The 24,826-nt window shown below is 52.4% G+C and overlaps 5 protein-coding genes across 7 annotated transcripts; 2 read left to right on the forward strand and 3 right to left on the reverse strand.

Moving 5' to 3' along the window:
• Positions 1 to 1,738: 1,738 nt before the first annotated feature.
• Positions 1,739 to 2,542, reverse strand: HIGD2A (HIG1 hypoxia inducible domain family member 2A). Its single transcript, XM_009904615.2, has 2 exons — positions 2,396 to 2,542; positions 1,739 to 2,106 (listed from the first exon to the last, which is right to left on the reverse strand). The coding sequence occupies exons 1-2, from the start codon at positions 2,505 to 2,507 to the stop codon at positions 1,940 to 1,942; spliced, it is 279 nt and encodes a 92-aa protein (XP_009902917.1). The 5' UTR covers positions 2,508 to 2,542; the 3' UTR covers positions 1,739 to 1,939.
• Positions 2,543 to 2,705: 163 nt separating this feature from the next.
• On the forward strand, positions 2,706 to 5,904 carry NOP16 (NOP16 nucleolar protein). Its single transcript, XM_054168358.1, has 5 exons — positions 2,706 to 2,872; positions 3,086 to 3,200; positions 4,322 to 4,391; positions 5,146 to 5,252; positions 5,519 to 5,904. The coding sequence occupies exons 1-5, from the start codon at positions 2,766 to 2,768 to the stop codon at positions 5,660 to 5,662; spliced, it is 543 nt and encodes a 180-aa protein (XP_054024333.1). The 5' UTR covers positions 2,706 to 2,765; the 3' UTR covers positions 5,663 to 5,904.
• Positions 5,905 to 6,521: 617 nt separating this feature from the next.
• ARL10 (ADP ribosylation factor like GTPase 10) lies at positions 6,522 to 9,024 on the reverse strand. Its single transcript, XM_009904687.2, has 4 exons — positions 8,661 to 9,024; positions 7,954 to 8,116; positions 7,624 to 7,799; positions 6,522 to 7,193 (listed from the first exon to the last, which is right to left on the reverse strand). The coding sequence occupies exons 1-4, from the start codon at positions 8,844 to 8,846 to the stop codon at positions 7,017 to 7,019; spliced, it is 702 nt and encodes a 233-aa protein (XP_009902989.2). The 5' UTR covers positions 8,847 to 9,024; the 3' UTR covers positions 6,522 to 7,016.
• A 632-nt stretch (positions 9,025 to 9,656) lies between these two features.
• On the forward strand, positions 9,657 to 17,483 carry KIAA1191 (KIAA1191 ortholog). Its single transcript, XM_009904613.2, has 7 exons — positions 9,657 to 9,870; positions 9,960 to 10,150; positions 11,438 to 11,564; positions 13,177 to 13,301; positions 14,425 to 14,531; positions 14,871 to 15,004; positions 15,424 to 17,483. The coding sequence occupies exons 1-7, from the start codon at positions 9,843 to 9,845 to the stop codon at positions 15,630 to 15,632; spliced, it is 921 nt and encodes a 306-aa protein (XP_009902915.2). The 5' UTR covers positions 9,657 to 9,842; the 3' UTR covers positions 15,633 to 17,483.
• A 1,399-nt stretch (positions 17,484 to 18,882) lies between these two features.
• On the reverse strand, positions 18,883 to 24,826 carry SIMC1 (SUMO interacting motifs containing 1). 3 transcript variants are annotated; one of them, XM_054168409.1, is made up of 9 exons: positions 24,185 to 24,826; positions 23,724 to 23,941; positions 23,055 to 23,124; positions 22,479 to 22,624; positions 21,863 to 22,042; positions 21,262 to 21,390; positions 20,148 to 20,304; positions 19,990 to 20,074; positions 18,883 to 19,118 (listed from the first exon to the last, which is right to left on the reverse strand). In XM_054168409.1, the coding sequence occupies exons 1-9, from the start codon at positions 24,704 to 24,706 to the stop codon at positions 18,898 to 18,900; spliced, it is 1,728 nt and encodes a 575-aa protein (XP_054024384.1). In that variant the 5' UTR covers positions 24,707 to 24,826; the 3' UTR covers positions 18,883 to 18,897. The 3 variants fall into 3 exon arrangements, 2 of the variants coding, with proteins under 2 accessions (XP_054024384.1, XP_054024385.1); XM_054168410.1 differs by lacking the exon at positions 21,863 to 22,042 and having other exon boundaries at positions 23,724 to 23,944; XR_008462639.1 differs by having other exon boundaries at positions 19,101 to 19,118; positions 19,990 to 20,304; positions 23,724 to 23,944.

The following is a 24,826-nucleotide window of genomic DNA, read 5'->3' on the forward strand; positions in this document are numbered from 1 at the left end:
AGCAGGGCCCCTCGGTCCCCCAGCTGCTGTGCCCCCGTGTCAGGCAGGAACAGCCAGCTCCTGGGGAGCCATGCCCACAGCTGTTCTACATCCCCTCAGCTTTGGTATCTGTGACTGTTCAAATTACCTGTTACAATAAACCAACATCTCCAATCCTACAGGGCACTGTCATCTTTCTGCTTCAGCAGTGCACCTGTATTTGGGAGAACACAGAACCTCCTGCAGAAAGGAGGAGAACCACATCCTACAGAAGGAAAAAAAAACAGGAAAAAAAGGAAAAAGAAAAAAAAAAAAAGGAAAAAAGAAAAAGGGAAAAAAAAAGAGCAAGAGGAAGGGCTAGAGGGTTTGCAGTAGGCCAGGGCAGCAGGACGAGGGAGCTCTGCTCTGCCCCTAGGGACCTGCATGCCCAGCCAGGCTGAGCTGCTCCCATCCAGCTATGCTATGCCTGTCTCCAGGCTGCACTCACAGATCTGACCACCAGCTGCCTCTCACACTGCTGCCCCAAGCCTGGCTGGACATGCCAGCAAGGCAGCCAAATGCAGCTTCTTCTGTGAAAGATGTGCTGAGCAGGCAGCAACTGGGGCAAGGCAGACAATGCTCCAAGCTACCTAGTGCCAAAGTGGAGCTCACCCTGTTCAGCACCGGTGATGTCTTGTCCCCCACCCTTGTGCCTCAGAAGTCAGCTCTGGTAGGCCAGAGCCCTCTCTCTTTGCCCACGCCCAACAGCACAATTCCCTGGACGGGACAAACCAAGTGCTTGTTTGTGGGCAGTACTGGGTTTCCCTTTCACCCCATCCTCCAGACTGCCTGTAAGGGCAAAGCAGGCTCAGACAGCTGCAGAGCCACCTTAGGCCAGGGAGGGCAAGGGTGCAGGCAGCAACATGCAGACATCCAGAGTGCCTGGGAACCCTGCAGGAACTTGCAGTGAGGGACTCCAGCAGGATCAGCCAGTGGTCTGTGCCCTGTCCCCTGCAGGTGTGTTCTGCCTACAGGTACAGCCTGCTGCAGCCACACAACAGAGAGCCAGTGTCCTCCCAGCCCTGTGGCCTTGCATAGGAGAACAATGCCTTGTTGCTCACCAAACACCTTCAGTAATGATTCAACACCAACAGTGGGACTTGGAGCCACCCACCACGATGTTTGTCATGACTCAGGTGAAGCAGCTCCCTCTGGGAAAGGAGAACTTGCTCAGCAGCGAGTTCCAACTCCAAGCAGTGAGCTGTGCAGGAACTGCCCCCCAGCAAAAGCAGCTGAAGCAGCAGCAGCACAACTTGGAGAACATGGCCAGGCCCCATTTTGGAAATGTGAGTTCCCACATTGTTTTCACAGGGAGCTGCATCTTTTGTGTCCTGCTTGCATCACCACACCTGTGAGGTGCCCATGTCTGTTCCCTTCCCACATTCTCTTCTGGCTTCCCAATGCTCTGCAACCCAGTATCAGCTGCAACTCACTCTATTACTCACCAGTTGCAGGGGAACACATTACATATTCTCCCCAAACAGCTTGTCTGATGCTTATGAACTCTTTCCTGCCAGGATCAAGCCATAAACAGAGCTGTTCCTTCCTACCCAGGCAGCTCATTTCTCAAATGTTGATGCAGCACCTGACTAAAGCCACACCTCAGTGCAGAGCATGACCCACAGGACACCATTTTATAAGAGGTCTGCCAGGGTGGAGAGCCTTAGTGAACTGCAGCCTTCAGTGCTACAGGAGGATAAGCTGTCAGGGAATTAAAAAATACCACAACCTAAATTTCAGGTTAATCACAGAGGTGTATTACCCACATTTCCAGTGCTCTGGAACACAGCTTCTCTGACACTTGGCTCCACCAAGACATCAACAACTGTCTCTAAGAAAACTTCATCTGCAGCCAGAATCCATACTGACGACTGGGGCACGAGCACATCACCCATAGCTGCAGCTTCTTTCTTGCCTGACTTCACTTTCTAGATTTCATGGCTGTGACCACCATGCCTCCCAGGAGGGCCACGAAGGTGAAGCCCTGGGCCAAGACACGTGCCCGCATCATCTGCTGAGACCGACGGATGTTGCCTCTCTTGAAGCTGATCAGTCCATAGGTCAGGACACCAACAGTGCAGAGGCAGCCTGCAGTGAAGGACGGAGGAAGAAGGAGGGAGGAAGAAGGACAGAAGGACGCTGAGCAGGACAGGGGCTGCAACGACCAGCTTACACCTCCCTCCCGCCTTCCCCCCGCCCTGAGCGTTGCTGGGTCGTTAGACGACACCTTCAAATAAGAAACATGACCTCCCCGCAGGGCAGCCTCTTGGGGCTGGGTTCAGGAGGGGCGGATCACTTGTTCCCAGCCCTCCTCCGTCACCACCCTCGACGGCCCCGGCCTTTCCTCCCCACAGCCCCCACCTCGTCCCTCCCTCACCGAGGGGAACCAAGGGATTCTCGCGGGTCTTGCGCAGGAATTTGTCCCCGAAGCCCTCCTCGCTGAACATCGGCAGGTCGCTGGGTTCCAGGGGGGGAGGCCCGGCCGTCATAGCTGCGGCCCGCTGGCAAGGTGACCACCCGCGGCCCTGCCCGGCTACCGTAGTTCGGAAGCACCTCTGCGCTCCCGGCGGCCAATGGGAGACGGGAACCGCTCACTCCCCGCCTCTGCCGCGGGGTGTGCTGGGGGTTGTAGGCGGCAACGCGAGCAACTAGAGGGCGGGGCGCTGGGGTGAGACTACACTTCCCGTGGTGCCCACGGGGCAGCCTGCCCCAGCGCTCGGAGACAGCGGCCGTAACGTGGGTTCGCCATGCCGAAGGCGAAAGGGAAAGGCCGGCGGCAGAAATACTCCTACAACCTCAACCGCAAGCGGCTGTACCGCAGTGCCCGCCGCCGCGCCGCCCCTCGCATCGCCTGGTGAGGGCCGCGCCGGTGGGCACACGGCGGGGCGTGGGTCACTGCGCGGGTTCCGGGAGCGTGCGGGAGTGGGTGCCCCGGGAGTGACTGCTCCGGGAGTGACTGCTCGTCTGCTCGGTGGGCGCTTGGGGGACGCTCGTCTGTGGGAAGAGGAACAGGCGGTGAGAGTGAGAGCGGGGGCAGTTCGTGATTTCCGTGTCTTTCCCCACGCAGCTCACACATCCGCCATGCCTGGGACCCGACCAAGTCGGTGGCTCAGAACCTGGCCGACATGGGCCTGGCCGAGGATCCCAACAAGGCCGTCCCCATTCCTAAGAAGAAGCTGCTAGTAAGTGCCGCTGAACGCCACTGGGGAAGGGGTAGAGGGCCTTGGCTACTACAGCTTTTCTGGGGAGGTGGAAGGTAAGGTCTCCTCCGGGACACAGAGGAGGACCACAAAACTGATCAGAGGAGGAGCACCTCTGAGGAAAGAATGAAAGAGTTGGGCTTGTTCTGCCAGGGAAGAGAAAGCTCCAGGGAGAATGTATTGTGGCCTTCCAATACTTAAAGGGGGCCTGCAAGAAAGACAGGGATAATCTTTTTAGCAGAGCTTGTTGTGACAGGACAAGGGGTGATCGATTTAAACTGAAAGAGGAGACATTCAGACTAGGTATAAGAAACAAAGTTTTTACAGTGAGTGGTAAGACACTGGCCCAGGTTGCCTAGAGATGCGGTGAATGTTTCCAGGGCTGGGGCATCCAAGGTCAGGTTGGATGGGTCTTTGAGCAATTTGATCTAGATCAAGATGTCCCTGCAAGAGGGTTAGACCAGATGACCTTTAAAAGTTCCATCCAACTCAAACCATTCTGTTATGAGGCTGTCCTTGGGAAAGCAGTGTGTAGAGGAGTTTGCCTTGGAACACGATCAGGTAGCTCTGGACCCCAGTCTTTGTGGGTGGATGGGTTTCTTACCTTTGTTTCATACGCTTTTCTTGCCAAGATCCTGTCACAGGAATGAGGTATGGTGTCACAAGAAAATAATGGGCTTTGGAACAAGTATAGATTGCTTCAGTCTCCTGGGAATTCTCCGAGAGAGGTGGGGTTGGTAACACTGCAGCTGAGTTGCTCCTGATACAAACAAAAGTCTCTTTGTGGACAGCAGTGCCAGCCTGGCTTCACTGTGTTGGTGGGCAACATTTGCAGGTGAAGGGTGGCCCCACTAAATGTCAGACTTGTAAAAAAACCCCAGTCAAACAAAAAAAGCCAGGAGTGACCTTTTTTGACACTTGTCTCTGTTCACACGGTATTGCCAGCTTAATGGCATAAGTAAGGCTCTGTTTAAGTCAGATGAGATTTCCCAGTCCTTGCAGCCATTGTATAGCAGTTTGGGAGTTTTGGGAGCAATGTGTGGAGACATAGCTCTCTTCTAAGTGGACTTTTCTTGAGTTTCCTTCTTTCTCATTTTGCCCAGGGGATGGAAGTGGAAAGCGATGGACTGGAGCAAGGAAAGAAAATAGTGCGGAAGCCCTACGTGGTGAACGGTCAGTGCCGCTTCCGTCCTGCCCAGGGAGTGCTTCACCACCTGCAGCCCTGGCGAGTTTCCTGCTGAACCCTGCTGCTGCCATTGCATTTGGGTCTCTTCCAAATCCCTGTGTGTTAACTTTATTTCTCACCTCTGTGCTGACAGACTTCCTTAGCTTGCTATATTGTACCAGGGGCCAGGAAGGCTGTTTGTTAATTCTTGTCCAGGCTTGTGGGTTTGTAGAGAAGTACCCTCTCCCTGGCAGCAGTCAGCTGGGGGGCTCCCAGCCAGGCCAGAGGTGAGCCAGGACAGTAGCTCTGCCATTCCCTTGTTTCCACTGCCTTACAAATTTCCTTTTTTGACACCTGTGCTTCCCTTTGTGCAATATTTCTACCTGTTCCCCGGGGAACAGGGGGGCATCAGGGTGACCAGAAACTGTGGCTTCAGGACCTTGTGTGTTTTAGTGCTGTGCTGAGCAGCTTTGAACAGTCATGCTCTGCAGCCTAAGCAGAAAGGTTCCACTCCTCATGGTGTGAGCTGGAGAGGAGCCACAGCACAGGCCTGGATGCTGCAGCCCATGTGAAAGGCTGTTGTCTTGCGTTTTCCTGCACTGTCACGCTAGAAAGCAGCTCTGTGTTTGTGAGCAACTGAGCTGTGTTGCAGGATCATCTCCTTTCTGCAATACTGGTAGGGCTTGGTCTGGGGAAGAGGCTGGGGATCTCTGAGGTGCTGCTTGCTTCCCTCCCCTGCTTCATGGGATCTCTGTTCTCTAGAGATGGAATACGAGGCCAGTTTCCCTGAGAAGAAGTCAAACACACTCTCACGAGACCTCATTGACTATGTGCGGTACATGATACAGAACCATGGGGAGAACTACAAGGTGAGTACTGGCTGTCCCAGATTGAGGAGCACCCAGTCCTGAATCAGTCCTGGACCTGCAGGATTTGAATCACTAATCCTCTGCCCTGGATCCTGTTCCAATCAACTGCTTGTTAACGGGAAGCAGTGCTTTGAAACTTGACGCAGTCCCTGTCTGAGTCAGGCAGTGATTACAGCTGGCCTGAGAGGGCCTTAGGGGTGAGGCTGGGCTGACTGGGTGTTTACTCTTGGGGCCACTCCTCTGACTTACCTTCTCCTTTGTCATAGGAAATGGCTCGAGATGAGAAGAACTACTACCAGGATACTCCCAAGCAGATTAAGAGAAAAATCAATGTATACAAGAATTTCTATCCTGAAGAATACAAGGATTTCATTGCATCACTCAAGCCAGAAAAGATGGATGTGCAGTGACTGCCCTGTTTTCTCAGATTTGCTTCTAAGTGCAGGCTTGATGTAACCATTTCCTGAAGCAAGTGGGGACTGACAAGCTGGTGACAGTCACTCTCAGGCTCAGTGCCTGCAAGCTGAGCTATGCAAACCCTCTATTGATGGAGGAAGTACTTTCATTAGGCAGAGACAATTATAACCAGGTATGAAAGACTCTTGGCTGTGACTTGTAGCATTGGGACTAAATGTGTTGTGACAGCTGCCACACAAAGCAGCTGTCCTTTTGCCTTTTTAAAATAAACCAATCTTTCAGGCTGGTGTGAGTGTCACATTCATGAGCTCTCACTTAGCACCATCCCACTTCAGTGAGCTCCTGGTGCCAACACGTGGGATGTGGGCATTGGGTGCTTGTCACCCTCTGCAGCAATGGGGCTGGGGGCCAGCAGGGTGTGGGCAGAACTTGGGCTTTTGCTGATTTCCTTGTAGGCAGCAGTGGTTGGAGTGAGGCCACATGCTGCTTCCTTCCCCTACAAACAAACTTCCTGCCTGGAGCTTGGAAGACCAGGCTGGGGAGCCCTTCCTTGCCAAGGAGCCGAGATCAGAGCAGAGTGATCAACCTCCTTTATTGACAAAAGGAAGGAGTGAATGTACAAAAGGGTTCATAGCAGGGACCAGCTGGCACATACCCCCTTTCCCTGATGTCCTCCCCAGCTTCCATGATGCATGTTCCAGGACCCAGGGGCCTGTGGCCTGACCCAGCAGCCTCCTGCCTGCAGGTAGGGCATCCTGTGGCTCTTGACATTGGCTCCTTCCCCTTCTCTCTGAGGCAGCTGAGAGTGAGGGAGAGCATGCAGGGGGAAGTGCCTGCCGAGTGCAGCTACCAAACAGCCCGGTACCTGCCTTCATCTCGTAAACAGGGTTTTGAGTAGAGTTTGTGGTATTGTGCTCAGCCCCAGTGGAGCACAGCCTGAGCTGTCTCCTGGGAGGAAATGTTCATGGCAGCTGGTGAAAAGGCAGGCTTGCTTGTTCAGCCCCATTCATTTAAATCCTGCAGGGCTGCTGTGAAGGTGTGGGGCCCTGCCCTGTGCTGCACTTTCCTGTTCAACAGGTAAGAGCCATGCTTGTGCCTCCATCCCAAAGATTTTGTCCCTGAACTGGGGGAGGCAGCTGCCCTCTCCCTGTGGCAGAGAGCAGAGACTGCTGTTTGTGTTCCCTAAAGGCATCTGTGCTACAGCTCAACCCAAAACCTTGTGGAGTGGCAAACACTCCAGCACTGGCAGCCTGCTACCAGCAAGTCTGCATAACTGCTTCCATCCTTGCACCATGGACCTCTGGGAAGCCATGTCAGAGGTGGAAGCTTGTCTGCCCCCGTGTGGGCTCAGGACTGAGAGAGCAGAGTGACCAGCAGGTTCTTCACATGGAGGACACTGTTGGTGGTGCTTAGGCTAGCCCAGGTTGCACTGGTGGGCAGGAGGAAGATCTCGCGATGACCACTGAGCGTGTGCAAGGCCAGTTCCTCCCACAGCTCTGCCGTGCTCAGGGCATTGCTCTTGTCCTGTAACCGAGAGAGGCAGCTGCTCAGAAGGGGAACAGTGCTGGGAACCACCCTGCCAGCTGGAAGGGACCCAGTCCTGGCTGTGTGGTCCTGGCAGAGGTTGTGCTCAGGCAAGGCTGCCTTGCTCTCGCACTTCAGTGGCTTGCTGCAGGCTAAAGGGAAGCAGCACGAGGCATGCGCTTGGCCACCTGCCTGGGGAACATATTTCCTCTTAGGGATTTTGCATGCTGCTGCTGGGGTGCTCTCCTAAAACTTCTTAGCTGGGTTAATAGCAGCTGTGCCTCTTACAAAGACAGGCCCCAGGAAAGAAGGTTTTGCAAGAATTAGCAGGTTTTGGGTATTAAGATTTCCCCTTGGGGCCCTGGGGAAAGACAGCTTTGCTAGGAACAGCTAGAAAGTCATCTGCAGGGGCAGAGAGACAGACACCCACCTGCTTGTTAGCCAGCACGACCAGGGGCAGCTGGGGCTCTGCATCCAGCAACGCGTGCAGCTCCTGACGTGCCGTCAGCAAGCGCGCCCTGTCCACCGAGTCCACCACAAACACCAGCACGTGGGCCTGGCTCAGGTAGTGCTGCCAGTACGCTCGCATGTTCTGGCTGCCACCCACTGTGGGAGAGGGGCAGGGTTAGGCACTCGTGTGAGGGCGAGGGGGTCTGCCACCATCCTGCAGCACTCCAGGGAACCACATCTCTGGTCACCCAGGGTGCTCCCACCACTTGAGATGCTCTGCATCCCCAGCCTGGTGCCAGGCCAGACTTACCTTCCAGCAAGTCCAGCTCCAGCCCCTCTACACAGAGCTGGGCAGAGTTGAAGCCGTAGGTGGGAGCGATGCTCTTCCTGGCTGTCTGGCTGCAGATGTAGTGCAGGATGCTGCTCTTCCCAGCCCCGTCCAGCCCCAGCACCAGCACCTGCCGCCAGGGCACCTGTGGGGAGCACAGGAGGGGCTGGGTGGGGCACCAGTCCTGGGATCCTCAGCCCCACGCTCAGGCAGCTGGTTGAGTGACCAGCCCAGAGCAAGGGATCCTGCCGTTCCCCACAGCACCGCAGTCTCCAGTCTGGTGGGCTCCAGTAGAGATTCAGACAAGGGGGGCCCTTCCCCACCAGCATGGGCTGCAGAAGGGCCCCAAGGGCCGTCAACCTGCGGAATATCCTGGGGAATCCAGTATGGCCAGCTCCAGGGGGTACTGGCCCTGCCCCTTCCTCTGCCCCACGTGCTCGGGGGTATCCCGCTGGCCATCCAGAGCCTTCCCCTGGTGATCCCGACCCCCGACTACTTGCCCGGATGGACGGTCTCAGAGATGTGAGGAACCCGGAGGGATCCCGATCCCGTGCCCCAGACCCTTTCCGATGGGCTCGGGGAGATCCCAGTAAAGGGGTCCTGGTATAGGGAATCCCGGGAAGATCCCAACCCTTCTCCCGCCCCGCGACGGGTCGGCGGTGCCAGCGGGGATCCTCCCTGCCCCTTACCGTGTCACCGGGGGGTTCTCGTTCCCGCAGTTCCTGCAGCTCCCGCTCCCACCAGCCGCTCCAGTCGGTGCCGGTGCCGGTGCCGCGGAAGTAGATCTTCCAGGCGATGAAGAGAAGGGAGCCGAGAGCGGCGACCGCAGCCACCAGGGTTAGGGTCAGGTCCCGGAGGGCGCGGGGCGGAGCCATGCGGCACCGGCACTGTGCGGCCGCGGTGCAGCTGTGTTCCCTCCACCGGCTGTGGTCCCCGGGCTGGGCGCCAGCGGCAGTTGTGTCCGCCCTTGACGTCACTGCCGCACTTAAAGGAGCAGTTCCGACCGTGGGTGAGGGAGAGAATGATGGATGGTGACGAGAAGAAGGGACAGGGAGAGAGAGGGAGAGAGGGAGGGAGAGAGGGAGAAGGGAAGGGGAGGTGGAGGGATGGTGGAATGCTAGGACGGAGGTGGGATGAGGAGGGACAATGGGAAGAGGGAAGAAGGCAGCAGGGCGTCCCCAGCTAGTGTGCCGACACATGAGCCGCCCCCGGGCCCACACCCGCCTGGTACCCTGGCACCCAGCACAGTAATCACCCAGGGGCCCAAGACTTGTGCCTGCTGCCTGTCAGGCTTATCATCAGCTCCCCCCAGTGGCGCAAAGCAGCCCGGCCTCAGGCCAGACTCCACTAGGAGTAGCTGCAGGGCCTTTCCTGGAATCTCTGTGCCCCGCTGCCAGCCCCACTGCCGGGGCACGGGTGGGCTGAGCTCCCCTCTGAAGGACCCACACGTTTTGCTGGCAGAGCTGGTGCACCGTCAGGCAGGAGCAGGGGGTGTGCTGAGGCGGGCAAGGCCAGGCAGCATCACCGTGGCGGGCCCGCCCCGCAAGAGTGGGGCCTGGCAGACCGGGGTGCAGGGCGCCCCCCGCCCCGCTCCAAACCCCGCCCCCCGCCCCCCCAAACCCCGCCCCCCGCTTGGCTCCGCCCATGCCGGCCGCCCCGCGCCCCGCGTGGCCTAGACTCCACCTCCCAGCATGCCTCGCGCGCCGCCGGCAGCTCTCGCGGGGCCCGCGCGCCGATAAGGGAGCTCCCTCAGGGCTCGCCTCTGCAGCTGCCCGCCGGTGGCAGCTTAGCCATGGCGCCGCTCGGGCCGCTGGCCCCTGGCCTACTGCCGCCCACCGAGCCTCGCTAGTCTCAGCCCGGCTGCCGCCGCCATGAGCTCGCGGCAACCGGATGCTCCTGGTAAGCCTGCCCCGCTTTCGCTCCCGCTTTTCTCCCTACCGGCCCGGGTAGGCCGCGGCGGTGCTGAGCGCTGCCCTCTCTGTTCTCAGCGCTGGAGCAGGGCGGTGGGGCCCGCCCGGGCAAGATGTCGCTGCCCGTCGGCGTGCCGCGTCGGGCCTTCAGCTACGACGATGCCCTAGAGGACCCGGCGCCCATGACGCCGCCGCCTGCAGATCTGTGCGCCAACGTCCTGTGGAAGCAGCCGGTCATCCCTGAGCGCAAGTACCAGGAGCTCTCGAAGGTATGAGCCGGCTGGTTGTCACGGTGGCCCTGGCCAAGACGTGCCGCTGCAGCCTGGCCCTGCAGACCTGCTTGGCTGATGCAATGCACCGGGCAAGCTGCTGGCCACTCTTAGCCCTCGGCAGATGCCGGGAGAAGGACCTGCCTTGCTGCCTGGTCCTGTTGTGGGAACGCAGAAGTGTGGTTAAGATTAGGCTGTTCTGGGAGTCTGCTTGCTTGTGGGAGACTCTTCTGGGTTAAAAAACCCCAAACAAACAAAAAACAACCAAAACAAAGAAAAACCCTAAACCAAGCAAACAAAAAGCTGTAACCAGGTGTAATTAAACCAGGGCGACAGGGTAGTCTTATGTTGGATGTGTAAGCAAGTTCCCCTGAGAGGCTGTGGATGCCCCATCCCTGAAAGTGTTCAAAATCGGGTGGTATAAATCTTTGAGTGACCTCATCCAGTGCAAGGTGTCTCTGCAGGAAGCAGAGAGGCTGGACTAAATGGTCTTTGAAGGTCTCCCCATCCACAGTGTCCTATGAACTGTCTATGCTTTGAGTGCAAGACTAGCAGCTTTAAAAGCTGTTTTTTACATTTGAAGTGAAGTTAAATGTTTTTAAAGGGAAGCAAGTAACTCTGCATCCCTTTGAGTTTAAAATGCAGGCTTAAAATCATTCCTGTGGAATGTGCTAAGCCTCAAGTTGTGCTGCAGCGCGAAAAGCAAACTGACAAGTCGGGGAACTGCATCTCCTGTGTTAGGAGGAGGAAGTCCTTGTTTCACAGGATTTCTTGTTTTCAGGCATTCGTTTGCTCTCTGCTACTGGGGTCTTGTGATAAATGGTAGAACCATGACCACTAGGTGTATGAGGAAACTGATATAAAGGTTGAGGGGGAAAGAAAGATGTAAGCACCAGCCTCTAGTTTGTGTGACTGGTGTTGTGTAAATAGCTGTTTCTGAGCTCTGTGTGGGAGGGTGCTCTTGCCCAGTTGACCTTGAAGTCCAGTTTGCAATTAGGAGAATTGAAGTAGATACCTTTTTTCCCCTAGTGATCTTTTTGTACTTCAGTGAACAACTTTGGGCCCTGTGTGTTTACAATCCTTAGCAATGAACAGAAGATTTGAAAGTTTCAAGCTCTAAACATTTCTGGACTGTAGTGAGAACACTATATGGGTTTCTTCTGTGGGATGCAGTCTGCCTACTAGAGCAGCTTGGCCTTGTGTCTTCTTTGAGTAGTCAAAGATGTGTCCTGGCAAGCTGCTGAGATACTTCCTTGTCTTTAACCATACCCTGCTGCTTCTCCCCAGATTGAGGAAGGGGATGCTAACGTGAATGCACCTGCCATACCTCCTTCATCATCCACTGAGAGTGTGAACAAGGTACCTGTGGTGAAGGCCAAGGCCACTCATATCATCATGAACTCTCTCATTACAAGTAAGAGCTCTCATCTCTAGTGGGATGTGGGCACAAGCATGTGCTCTACCTGAAGTAATGCCTGAAGGGAACTACTAGAGTTCCTGGACAGCTTGTGGGTTCAGACCAACTTTGCTCTTGAACTGTATGAGGATCCTTCTAGAAAAAAAAGCAAGAAACTGGGGGACAGGCCACATTTGCTGCCTCTGTTTCCAGGTGCTAGAGGTGGGTGGTGAGGGAGGAGTGCTGGGTACACTGTGTGCTGATAGGACACTGCGGGCCACACCACCTGGTGCTGGAGTGCAGAGGTGGCTGTTACTCTGTTTGCTTATTAACTTGGTATTTCTGGATGGCAGGTAAAGCTCCAGAGTTAACTGGTGGGGAGAGCTGACATACTGTGGTAATGGAGCACTTGCTGGCAGTTGTTAGCAAGACAGCTGCTCTCCTGTTAACTAACAGTAACACTGAGTCAAAACAAACCTCATAAATCATGATGGTTTAAGCTCAAATGGGGTCAGTTATGTTTGCAGAGAAGACATGCCCATTTGCAATGAGGAATTATTCATGTGTTAATCTGTCCCTGCTGTCTCTTCTAGCAGCTGGGATCTGAGCTTCATCCTTTCCTCTAAGCTGTGCTTTCCAAAGATGTCAAGCTATTTATTTTTTTCCTCAGACCAGCATTTTGTGCCAGATATATATTTGCACTTATTTCACTCTTGGCTCAAAAATAACCTCCACATCAGAAAATAACATCTGGGGATATGGCCAGACTTCTGGAAAGCAGTTCCTGTTCTAGTCTAATGGTAAAATGTTAAACTAGTTAAAACTATGCCAGCCTAAACATCTTGTGCAGTAAGAGGTTAGGAGCCCAAACTGTCTTCACCCAGGAAGAACATTCTGTCACAAACTGGAAATAAGCAAAGGTTCTTTAGGTTTCTCATGCAATGCACTACCCCTGCAAATAACTTTCACCATTAACACAGGAAGTGTTTTAAAGACATTGGGCTTTCCCAGTAGTCTTTGTGCTCTAATTCCTTCTGACTTAGTTCCACTAGGGAATGAATATCTTATGCTGGTAGTGGGGGGAAGTGGTGTGTTGGTTTTTTCCCAGAACTGAAGTTGATATCAGTGCTCATTCTGTATTTGGCTGAAATAGCTTATTGTACCTAATCTGGGATCACAGGGTGTCTTCAGCACCTGTTCTGCAAGGCTGCAATTGTCAGGTTAGCTAGTGTGGGCAGCCTTTCAGAGGACTGGTTTTTGTTGTTGCCCAAAACTATTTTTTTGCATCTAGAGGGCCCTTTAAAACCCAATTTATTGGAGTCCCTTCCATTTAGGGAGTTGTAATTAGGAGTGATGCACAGGTAAGATGAGTTTGATTACAGATGTTGCATTTGTAATACATCTGGTGATTTAGGACAAATCCCTCATGCTTCATTTGACTTAGCCCCATGACTCAGGATAGTTTTCAAGTGAGAATGTCCTTTTAGCTTCCGTCTTGCTGCCTCTATCAACTTGTCACAGCATGTGGGTATGAATGATGAAGAAGGTCTTATGTTTGGTTACTTAAGTTGCCTTTTTTTCTGGGACAGCTTGTGATGGCTTTTGTGGTATGTGCTCTTGTTCATTCCAGAGCAGACTCAGGAGAGCATTCAACGCTTTGAGCAGCAGGCAGGCCTGAGAGATGCTGGCTACACTCCCCACAAAGGCCTCACTACCGAGGAGACCAACTATCACCGTGTGGCCGAGGCAGTCCATGTAAGGCTTTCAGCCCATTGTGGTAAAAAGTTACCTACCCACTTCCATTTTAGAGTACTGTTAACCTTTATAGTTTTGAAAGAAGCCATCTTTCCAAGTGGAAACATCCTGACAGAACCTAGTTTCTTGCTCTGCCTTGGAGTGGTGCCCTGCAATTGGCTGTGGCAGCCGTTTGTCCTGAGGGAACTTGTAAACAATGCAATTCTGATGCGGAAGTTAGCAGCTGGAAGTTGGGCTTGCCTCTTACTAGAAATGGAGGCAAAATGTCTTGAATCAACATGTTTCTGATGAGCTTGGTTGCCCACGGTGATCCTGCATTTGGAGTTTAATAGCAAACTCTCTCAGTGTACCCCCATAAGGTCAGTGCTTTGCTAACCGCGTTGAACTGCCTTAGTGTCGCTTGGATAGCCACAGGGAACGTTCCGAGAAGGTGCCTGCCTGGTTGGTGTTTGAACTGTAACTGCCCTTCAAGTGACTTCCTCAAAGTGCATTTTGTCCTGACTCGTAATGACTTGGTTCACATGCACCCAGTTCCTGTTTATCTGATGGCCAGGTGTACTCCTCAAAATGCAGTTCATCACAGTGTTTCCGTCCTCTTGGATGTGAATTGCTTCCTGGGGTCTGGTGCTCCTAGACCCTGTACCTTCTGAACAAGGTGTGGTCTTGCCTTTAGTAGAGAGCTTGTGGGACTGAAAGCTTTGTCACTAAAAGTGCTGGAGACCAGTAGTTGCTATGACATTTAGACTTGTTACTGGGTAGCTGGACTGATGTGTAAGCTGGCTCTGCTGTATCTTGCAGGCTCCCTATGAGTGCTGGAGTGGAAGCAGTACAGTACTGCAGTTGCTTTGAATTGCAGAGTGAGCTGTAGCTGTTATTTCACTTCCTCTAGTCTAGAGGATGTCTTGAGCATAGACTTCCTGAATGCTTGTATCTGACATGGAAAGATGGTTCAGGGTTATGTGCAAGAATTGCAATACTGGCTTTAGCTTTAGGTACAATGACACTTAATATCCATTGTCACCTGTGATACAAGCAGTTGTCCAGATTATATCAAAGCTGCTGTTTGTTTCTTATCTTGTATTTAAGCTCTATTGCTTCCATGTTCTCTTCTTTCTCCTAACAGAAGCTAAAAATGCAGAGTGGAGAGATGACAAAAGATGACAGACAGACTTCGTCTGCTCAGTCCACCCCAAGCAGCACACCCCACTCTTCTCCCAAGCATAAAAACAGGTACTCTGTACTGGCAGACCGCTGCCTCCTTTGAATTTCACCCCTTAGACAGTCACTCACTGGTTGAGAAAGTTATTTGTAGCATCTTCCACCTCAGCAACCTGTAGGAAACCAGAGTGTGCTGTGGCTTTGCACTGGATACATCCAGTTCAAAGCTTGTGGAGTTTGAACTCGCATTTTCATCATGGGTGGTAACAAATCTATTAAGATTGTTTAAATTGCTGCTGCTAACTACATGTAAACTACATGCAGAGTTCCTGGCACAGTGAGGCCACTTGAAGTATTCATGCTCATGCCTCATCTCATACATACCAATGATTTATTTATTTTTTCCCCTAGGGGCTGGTTTCGACAGGGATCTTCTTCTATCACTGGCCCAGACTTTGCCATGGAAAAGGTGGGGGACAACTTGCCATCTGAAAGATGGAGCTTTTTTGGACCCAAAGCAATCCAGAAATCCACCACTGATCCAGGTATGTCCTTAATCTTCTGTCCTGCAAGACCTGGATGAGTACAGCCACACACCAGAGTTGTAATTGTTTCTGGAGCCTTATCCTGCTTGCCTTGTTACTTTCTAGGACCACCTTTGTGATCCTGCTATTTCTGTGCATAAATAGGCAAAACCTATGCCAAGAATCTGAAAGTAGAAATAACTTGCCCTGAGCTGCAGTGGAAAGGCAGGATGTGAAGGTGCCAGCTTTTTACTCTGCTTTCTGGTGGAACCAGGACTGGAAGTGGCAGCCACTGATGTGGAATTGTCTTTAGATGAAAGGAAGCTGCTGGGCCTAGTGTAGGCTTTCTGCAGTGACACTGCCCACTCCTGGCAGCAGTGGGAAAAGGGCTTGGCTAGTTTTCCTGGCTTTTACTTACTGTGATTTCTTTTTTTCATCAGGAGGATTTACCATCCAATCCTATAAGGGTGCCCAGAAGCCTTCCCCAATGGAGCTGATGCGTGCTCAGGCTACTAGGATGTCAGAAGATCCAGCCCCCTTCAAGCCCCCCAAAATGGACATTCCGGTCACGGAAGGGAGGAAGCAATCTCCACGTTCCCATAATATCAAACCCCGGGATCTGAACGTGCTCACTCCCACTGGGTTCTAGGAAGAACTTCTTTAGTGAGCTACAGGGTGTCTTAGTTGCTGCTTCCCTGTCCTGTTGTGCTGCAGTAAACTAGGAAAGTCTCCTTTCCAGCTCTTCATCTCAGAAAAGGAAACAGTTGTGACTGTCCTCCTAGAGCCAGTTTGGGGAAAACTCCTGTGCTAGTCCCAAAGCAGTGCAAACCATCTTGTCTGCTGTCTTGCCCCAGTTCAGTCTGCTGGGCTGCACTAGGTGTGTTGCCTAGCACGCTGCACCACAGTAAAACTCTTGAACCATATTTTGTGGGGTAGGACTGCGTGTGGTGTGCAAGCAGACTGGCTTGTCTACCTGTAGTCTGATTGTCTTGTCCTGCTCAGTGCTGAAGCAATCTCAGGAGGATTGTGGTTCTGTCTGGCATATACAGAACACCAGCAGAAAGTTACAAAAAACAAGCAAGGACTGAAAACTGCAGCAGTGACTGCCAGAAGGAAGTTGCTCTGGGAGTGTGGTGAGTCAGCTTTAAATGTGGCACTGTCTGTTGGTGCCCTTACAGTTCAACACCTGGTACTACCTTGTCCTTGAAGCTTTTTTAAAAGGAATAGTGATGATTCTAAGATGCTCTTGCTAGAATGGCAGGGAACAGAATCTAATGACATCTGGCAGTAGTGAGGAAGAATTGCTTCTCTTACAACTCTGTTCCTCCAAAAAGGTGGGAATGACCAGAGCTGATGTGGCTTGAACTAAGTAATCCTCCTTTCTTTTCTGCAAAACAACACTGTCCTGCCTTCTGTAAGACAGGCCTTCAGGAGCTGTGGCACTCTGGTGCTGCTTAATTTCCTTAATTATTTTGTTTTCCCCTGCTGGCACCTTGTATGAATCATGTAGAAGTGTATTTGACACCAGGGGCACTTCTCAAGTGGGTCTTCTTTTAAAATTTGCATTAAATACATTTTTCAGGGCTAAGGGAGGACTGAGATCAAGGCTGGATGTGCCTCCCTGCTATGAAACAGACATGTCATTTTTAGCCTAGTCAGAACCAGTTTCTGGGAAGAACTATCACTTGCTTTCATGAGAAGTGGGAAAAGTACAAGAAACTCTGGGCTACAACATAATCCCTCAAGCATTGTAGGCAGTGTTGCTCTGTAACCTTCACCTGTCCTGTGGTGAATGAGTCTCCTGATCTCACAACTGTTGCAGAGCTCCATCAGCAGGCTTTTTGTAGTGATGTGGTGGCACAGCAGCCTTGCCTCTGGTACTGGAAGCTTCTCTGTAGCCAGGACATTGTGCAGAGGTTACTTAACAGGTGGTAACCATTGAGCTCTGGAGTTTCTGCTGCCTTAAACCAAACATTCCTCCCAGAGGGTGAGGCAGGGTTGGCTCATCTCACAAGCTGCTGACCCCTCTGAAGAAGCATGTTTTGTGGCTTTGCATCTCTCAAGCTTCAACAGCACTGCCAGTGATGTGTTGTATTGAAAGTCTCTCACCTAACCAAGCAGTTTCCACTGTCACCACTCATTTGTACCTTGGCAATCAGTCTCTTGTTTGACATTAATTTATTTGTCTGTATTCATGTTGAACATGTGTGATTTTTGTTTGGTTTGTTTCCTACAAGAAAATAAAACCCTTGTGAATGGAGGTTCTTTGTGTGTGTCAGCACTAGTGAAGCATCTGTGGGAGTAATGGAGTTGAGGTTCTGCCTGGTGAGGCTTTGGCAGCACTTGCATCAGGGTAAAATATTAGCTCTAACACTCCCGCTTGACTGGGTAGGTTTAAAGCCAGACTCAGCCATGCCTTGGACTTGTGTAGGTGAAGCTAAATGTGAAATCTGTGTTTTCTTGATCTAATCAAAGGGAGATTCTTCATGTTCCCAAGCCTGCTTCTCTTGCAGCCTGTGTGCTGTTTGCACCTGCATTACAGAGGAGGCATGGATGTAGGAGCCAGGCTGACATTTGCCTAGAGGTGCCCAGCTCCTGGTGGTGTGGCCTTCTTGGCTTTATTTTCACCTGAAATGTTCTGGTGTGGGCAGCTACAAATGCTACAGCACCCGAGTACTGCCGATAGAGCACATGGCTCTCCTGGGCTGGGGAGGCCTGAGCTGAGCACAGGCATTCCCTGTACTCCCAGAGTGTTGGCACAGCTAAAAGTCATGAAGTGACTGAAGCAGCCAGGTACTCAGGTACAGGCTGCTGCTGTAGCTCGTGGTTACACAGGCTCATCTCATAGTTTAGTTTGGAAAGGATGGGAATAAAGTGTGGCCTCTTGGTGGGATTCTCATCCTAATTTCTTTATTGTGTCCCAACATCATTCTTGGGGATATGACTGTCCCTGTGGACCTCTTGCTACCAGGCAGCTTCCTGTCTCATGATTGAAGTCTAGACCAGTTAAAAGGACCTACCTGGTTTATACACCTGAATGAGCTCACTATGTGGGAGGGGCAGCTTTCTAGAGCAGGAAGCACTTGGGAGTTTGCACTGTTGGCAGTGCTTCTGGCTGCTGCTTACAAAAACTATGCTTTTCCCAGGCTTATGCCTGGAAGGGAGGGGTGGTGTCATGCAGATGAGTGGCTTGTTCTGCACCTGGCAGTGGGGAAGAGGCTTCCTAAAGTAGAAGGAACAAACCTGTCTGATCTGGGGCTCCCTCTTCCAAGCTGTTCTGGGCTAACTGAAGCCAGGCTCCTGGATGAGGCCTTGCTGTGCAGCAAGCATTGCCTTCAGATTGTAAAGCACTAACCAGGACTGCCCTGCCATGGCTGTGCTCAATGTTCTTCTTGACACATTAACCACTTCGGGCAAAGTCACATGTTTGGAACACCAATGCTCCTCTCTGTCTAGTGTGGCCTGGGGATCCCTGTGCTGTGCATGCTGTCACTGAAGCCTACACCTGCTTTTTTTGTTAAATTAAATACTATCATCTTTTTCTGAACACCAAACAGGTGTTTGGGCATTTTGCTCACTGTGCAAACGAATGGCAGAGGTTATAGCTGCTGTAGTCTGATGCTATTGCAAAGTACAGCTGACAGCCCTGCACTCCCTTGGGGCAGGCCTGGCACCACCATGGAACAGTCTCAGCAAACAGGAAAATAATTTATTTTCTACCACTGTACAAAGTGCCTTGAACAGTAGGATGAGACAGGTTTGAAAGGAAACCAGGTGTTTTCCCCAAGAGACATAGAAATAAGTCCACATGACATGACATTTGAGACTGCAGCATGATGAGATGATGTTTTGAGAGGAAACATGAAGCTCTCTGTGCCCCCCACCCCCCCCTGCTGCTGCAGTGGTTGTTGCTGTCAGGTAGCACCAACAATGAGGAACAACTCCTGAAACAGCTGCAGTTTCTCTGTGAACTGCAGGGGAAAAGGCTGCCCCAGGACCTGCTGCATTTGGTTGATGAAGTTCTCCATCTTCAGCTGAATATCCAGCTGGCTGATGTCATCACCAGCCTGCAGCCTGGGCTTGACCTTCTGAATGATCAAATCCATCCGGTCATTGAGTGAGCTCCGCAAGTGGCCTGCAAGACGAAGTACTGCTGGGAAGAGGCAAGTCACAGGGGCTGCCTGACCTTGCCCAGGGACAGACTGCAGCATGCCATGGTGAGGAGCAGTTGGGAACTGTGTTGATTCTCTCAAGTTATCCTTGATGCTTCTGCATAAGACTAGCCTTGTGGAAGGGGGAACTGTTCCCTTCTTGGAGCAAGTCTGCACATGGAGAGAGCCCAAGAAAAGGGCAGGGGGAAGGGCTTGTGGCATCCATTTCTCCTCTAACAGTGGCAGACCCATCAGCTGTCCAGCTGCAAAGGGCTTAACTAGGGCTTCAGGCAGAATAAGTAGGCATGTGTGATATTGGACTCTTCTGCATTCCTCCCTGAAAACCTTAACCCTAGGCTAAAGCAGCTGAACTGGTAAGAGAGTTCTGGGAGTTCTCAGGAGTGTTTTGTGACTCTGCTGCTCTCCTAGGGTCAGAAATGCTGCTCCTTCCACTACTGTGGGTGCTGGTATATGCCTTGTATGCTAAGCGCTGTGTGTGTTCTGGCATTACCATCACTTTGCCTTCTGCTTTTCCTCCTAAGCCATCCTATTCTTCCATCCACTGTGGGTGCAGCTTAGGCAACACCCTTGCATTTCCCAGTGCAGGGACTGATCCTACAGGAAGTAGGCTATTATTAGAGGCTAAACTTGGTCAAGCAACTTGAGTGCTCTGCTTGATGCAACATCACTTCTTTGCTCTGACTGCTAGGAATAACTACTGGTATGGATGGGGACACATCTTTCAAAGACTCAGTGGCTGTGGGTACATGAGTGATGAGAAGATGGGTACTTTGGCTCCTCTACTGCAGCTTTTTAATGAGGTTGTGTCTATTGAGGTCAGAACAGGTTGCTTACCCAGTACTACGTTTTGGTAACTCATCAGCAGCAAATTCAAATACTCTAGCATCTCATCCCATCTCTGCCATGTTGCTGTTTCATCCTGTGAGACAGAATTTTGTTGTTATGAGAGGTTTTCTCACGAGAAAAGGCAAAGGAGAGGTGGAACAGGATACCTGGTATGGCAGCAGCACAGAGGAGTGGCTCAGGAAGTACAGGATCTTGGCCAGAGACAGGTGCAAGGTTGAGGGCACGTCACAACTATGCTGGAACAGCTGCTCTAGCAGTTTGCAGCGCAGGAGCTGGCTCTCCATAGTGTTTAAGAAAGCTTCCCTGGAAGACAGAAGGGTTTTACTCTAGGGGAGAGAGAGCATAGGCTGCCCAGGGACAACTGTTTCAGCATGTTCCTGGTTTCAGGTCTTGATCTGGTGCAGATGTGGGGTAACTGCAAAGGCAGTGGCAGAGTGGAAGAAAACCCACTAAATGTGATAGAGACCTTCATTATGCAGCTCAGCCATGTGTTTGTCTTTAGGTCTGACCTGTGGCAACTCAAGGTTGGTATGGTCTGTGAAGTAAGCTTAGCTGCCTCATTTTACTCTGCTCAGTAGCCTGTGTGGGAGTTTCCCATTCCTGATGGCTTGCAGGTAGCACATCCAAGCAAATACAAAGTAGGGTCAGCAGCCAGCCGGATCTCTGAGATCTGTCCTGGGAGGAGTGAATTTGGTTAGACTTAATTTGGCTTGACTAGGCCTGGTGTGTGCTCAGGTAGATTCTGCTAAAAGATTCTGTCTGAAAAGGTTTTCTGGGGTTGACAAACATGGGTTAGAAATGTCTATGGGTCTAATGGTCTTACATCTGTACTAGAGCCAGTCAGGCCCTTGTGCTTTAGCTTCAGATGCTGTACTTCTTAGAGAAGCAAACCAAGGGATGTTGAAGCAAAGCTGCATCACATTATCTGAAAAGCTACCCAGCTGCCCATGGGAATCGGAGATGTGTTTGCCAGTTCTTGACCAGGCTGATGCAGAGTGCTGCTTTTCAGACCCTCTTTACAGTTTTAAGGTCCTGCAGCTTTAACAGCTGGGACAAGCAGCTGTTGTCAGGCACACCAGCTGGTGATGTTCTGTTTCCATGGGACCTGTCAGTCCAACAGCCAGGTGTTTGCTGGCTGGGTGACAAATGAGCCTGCCTGTCTCACACTGTGCTACTTCATGCATCCACACTTGGGTGTACAACAGGAACAAGGCTATTGCTCACACAGGCAGGTGCTGCCTTGCCTGTGGTCTGTCTCACCTTTGGCTCCTCAGAGGAATATTCAGTATAAATGGGAATATCACATCTGCAATCTTGCAGGAGCTGCAGTTGGGAGACTTGTCCACTTCTACTGCGATGGACAACATCCGCTGGAGCAGGAGCATCACCCTGGGTTAGAGAGACAGTCAGCACTAGAAGTCATCACCCCCTGCCTTGCCAAGTAAAGCAGTGGGGATGGTGCCTAGTTCAGCCTCCTGCCTTGCAGTGTGGGACACAGGGGAACACAGCAGGCTGGATTTAGTGTGAATTATGAATCCAATGCTCTTGGAAGCAGAGCTAATCCCCAGATAGGCCCTCAGGAGGTCTTGGTTGCTGTACTGAGTGTTGGTGGAGCAGCACAGGCCAGCCTCAGCTGTGAGCCAAGAGCTCCAACCTTGTGCCATGTGCATGTGGAGGATGTTTACTGAGCCAGCTTCCTACCAGGTGAGGATGTCTCTTGCTCCCCAGGTCTATATCTACTCCAAAGGAGAACCAACAAGTACAGCCTGGCTTCCCTGACCTAACAAGGAGGGACTCTGGCCTCTCCCCGACTTGGACTTAATGATAATGCCAACAGGGAGCTAGGACATCTGGGTCTTACTTCTGGGTGAAGAAAGTTGGTGGAGATGCCTCTGCATGGGCAGTGCTGGTCAGCCATGGTGCAGATGAGCTGTGTTTGGCCTGTGCTTCTGGTGAAGACAATGTAGTTTCTTGTGGCTGCTCCTGGGGCTGGGGGAAACCAACTCCTGTAACTGCTGCAACTAACCATTCAACCACCTCCCTGGGAAAGAAACAAGAATTTTAGTGGAGACAGGCCTGGTTTTGCTGCATCCTGACCACTAGATCCACTTGGAGCTTGCGGAAAGATCTCAAGGATGAAGACTATGTCTCACCCCCTTGGACAGATTAGGTAGCAGCTCTCCTGAGCAGCAGATTTATATACTTGTCAAACAGGACTGCTTCCTTCTCAGTCCTATCCTGGGCAATGCAAATCTGAGCTCATTCCTGGGAAGAGCCCACTAGGCTGTGGCTGGAAGTGCCTTGCACCAACTCTGGTGGTTTGCTTTTGTTAAGCCTGCTCCTGTTCTTTATACTTGGGCCCTACACTTCCTTCTGTCTCCCAGGCTTGTTTCCTGGAAAGTCTGAAAGTGTTCCCTGAGCCCCTGCTTTTCAGCCCCTGGTTAGAGAACAGGGGAGAAGGAGGTGGTGTCCCTTACTTGACATTGTTGAAGCATGTGTCACATGAAAGCACTTTCTTAGCAATTGACTTCTGTAGCGTGCGCAGCCTCAGGTTGTGCTGGAAGTCATCCTCCAGGGTCTGCACCACGTACTGCAGGAAGAGGACCCAGCCAGGGGCCTTCTCCTGAGGGCACATGGAGATGGCATAAACAGGGTGAGGAGCACCAGGGAATATCTCTGTCTTGGGTATGGGCTGATGTACAACTGAGGAGTAGCTCCAGGAGAGGCTTCCCTGGCTCAGGCAATGCCCTAGGGCTGTTGCCAGACCCGTCCTACTGTTGCACTAGGGCTAGGCCCCAGAGAGGATTTGTCTGCTGCTTTGCCACCTTCAGATTAAACAACCTGCCTACTGGCTTGCAGCAGGTTAGGGAGCACTGTGGATAAATGTGGGATACCCAACTGGCTCCTGCTGCCTTCAGCAGCTGCTGGGACGTGATGGGCATGTTGGACTGGCCCACTCTGCAGCACAGCATGGCCATGCAAGGCCAAATACTTACCCTCAGGCACCCTCTAATGGATGATCCCTGCCCAATGTGACATGTGGGGCCAAGTACCTGGTCCTCCATGGTGTACTTCAGCAGCATCCAGTCCCATCCCACTGTGGCAGCGTTGGCTGGATGGACCCTGCAAGGACAGCACTGTCCATTCCTGCTGAACTGCCCAAGTGTCTGCCTGAAGTCATGGCAACCCCTGGTCCTTCCCCAATCCTGTCCCAGCCCCTCCTGGCCCCAGCTGCTCAGGGGCCTGTCCTGCCTTCTCCTTTCCAGTTTTGTTCTCTTCTTTTTCCCTCCCCTGACCATGGTAATACTTTGGAAGCACCTGATGGGGCTGTACTATATATATGGGGAGTCACAGGACTCACAATACTGTTCCTCTCTGCAGGAACCCTGAGGGCAGCAGGGGAACTGCTCCAGCCCATGTTCTCCTGTTGCAGACCAGGGCAGGTATTTCTACCATGTCAGTGAAGAATGGGATCTGTGCTTTAGGAGCAAGGCAAACACACCTCTCTGTCCCAAAGGGCTCCCTGGTGTCACAGGCTGTCCCTGATCTATCCTCAGACAGCTTGGGCTGTTGCCTGTGCTGACAACAGGAGGCAGGGGCGGGAGCATCATCCCGGGTTAGAGAGGAAATGGTTCCCTATCCTGCATGGACCATGGAAGGTCACCTTTATGCTGGGCCGGTAGCCAGGAGCACCTGGGCACCACAGCAAAGGAAATACATACATTTGGATCTTCATTAGCAGCATGTAGGTGTCCTTCAGCATCTCCTTTTGGTGGGGGTTCAACAGGACCCGTCTGATCAGGTGGGAGATGATTTCTTTGGGGGGATAGTGCTGGCAGGAGACGAAGTCATTCAGGAAATGCAAGGTGCCTTCCAGGAAGTTCTCCTCCATGGTGGTACGCACCATGTTCAGCTTCCCGCTGGGGATGAGTTCAGTCTTCTGCTGCATACAAGACAAGGCAATAGGTGAAAGCTTGCTCCCCCTGACTCAGAGCAACCCAGCTCTGATGTGGGGCCCACCACGAAGAGAACCACAAGAACCAGATCCCCACTGCCGGGAAGAGGTTCCCCCAAGAGGGGAGGCAAAGCAGGGGATGCCCCAGCTCCATCTTCTACTGCTGGGGCTGCTCTGAGCAGGCTCTGTCTGGGCTTGGCAACAGCAGCTGCTCCAAACCCTGTTTACCTGATGCATTTCTCTGTTGGGTGCCACACCTTGCAGGAAGAGGTGCTGGACTCCGCTACTCCTGAAATACTGCAGTTTGTTGAGCCAGGCCTTGTTGTCAGCCTTGGTCCTGGTTGGGGTCACTTGCTGGATTACTTCATGTCGGGGTAAGTCACCTGCTTCCAGGAAAGGCCTTTGGGCCTCTGTGGGGATGGCTGGGGCAGGGCTTAGCTTCAGAGGGAGCTCACTTTGTTGGCATAGGAGGGGAGTGTCTTTCTCTGAGCCACTGCCTCTGTCACTGCTACTGCTGTCCAGGCTGGAGGGGGATGGGGACAACAGGTCTGAGTCTAGCTGCATGCTGGCCAGAGAGCCCAAGTCACTGTTGAAAGTGGTAGTGCTGCAGTTCCTCTCTGGGCTGCAGGAGGAGCCGCGGTAGCTGGAGGTGGAAGAGGAGCAGCTCTCTGCCCTGTCCACAGTGGCACTGGGTTCTGCAGGAGTGCTGTCCCTGGGTGCTGCAGGGTATGGCCTTGCCACTGTCTCCATTTCCTGCACTGGGGTGGAGCAGAACTGGGGATGGGACACGTGTGCTGTTGGGGTAACAGGTGTCTGCCTGGGGTCCTGGTCAGCCACGCTGGTGGTATCGGGAAGGCTGCACGTGTCCTC

This window comes from Dryobates pubescens, chromosome 16 (genome assembly GCF_014839835.1).
Source record: "Dryobates pubescens isolate bDryPub1 chromosome 16, bDryPub1.pri, whole genome shotgun sequence".
NCBI classification, from domain to species: domain Eukaryota; kingdom Metazoa; phylum Chordata; class Aves; order Piciformes; family Picidae; genus Dryobates; species Dryobates pubescens.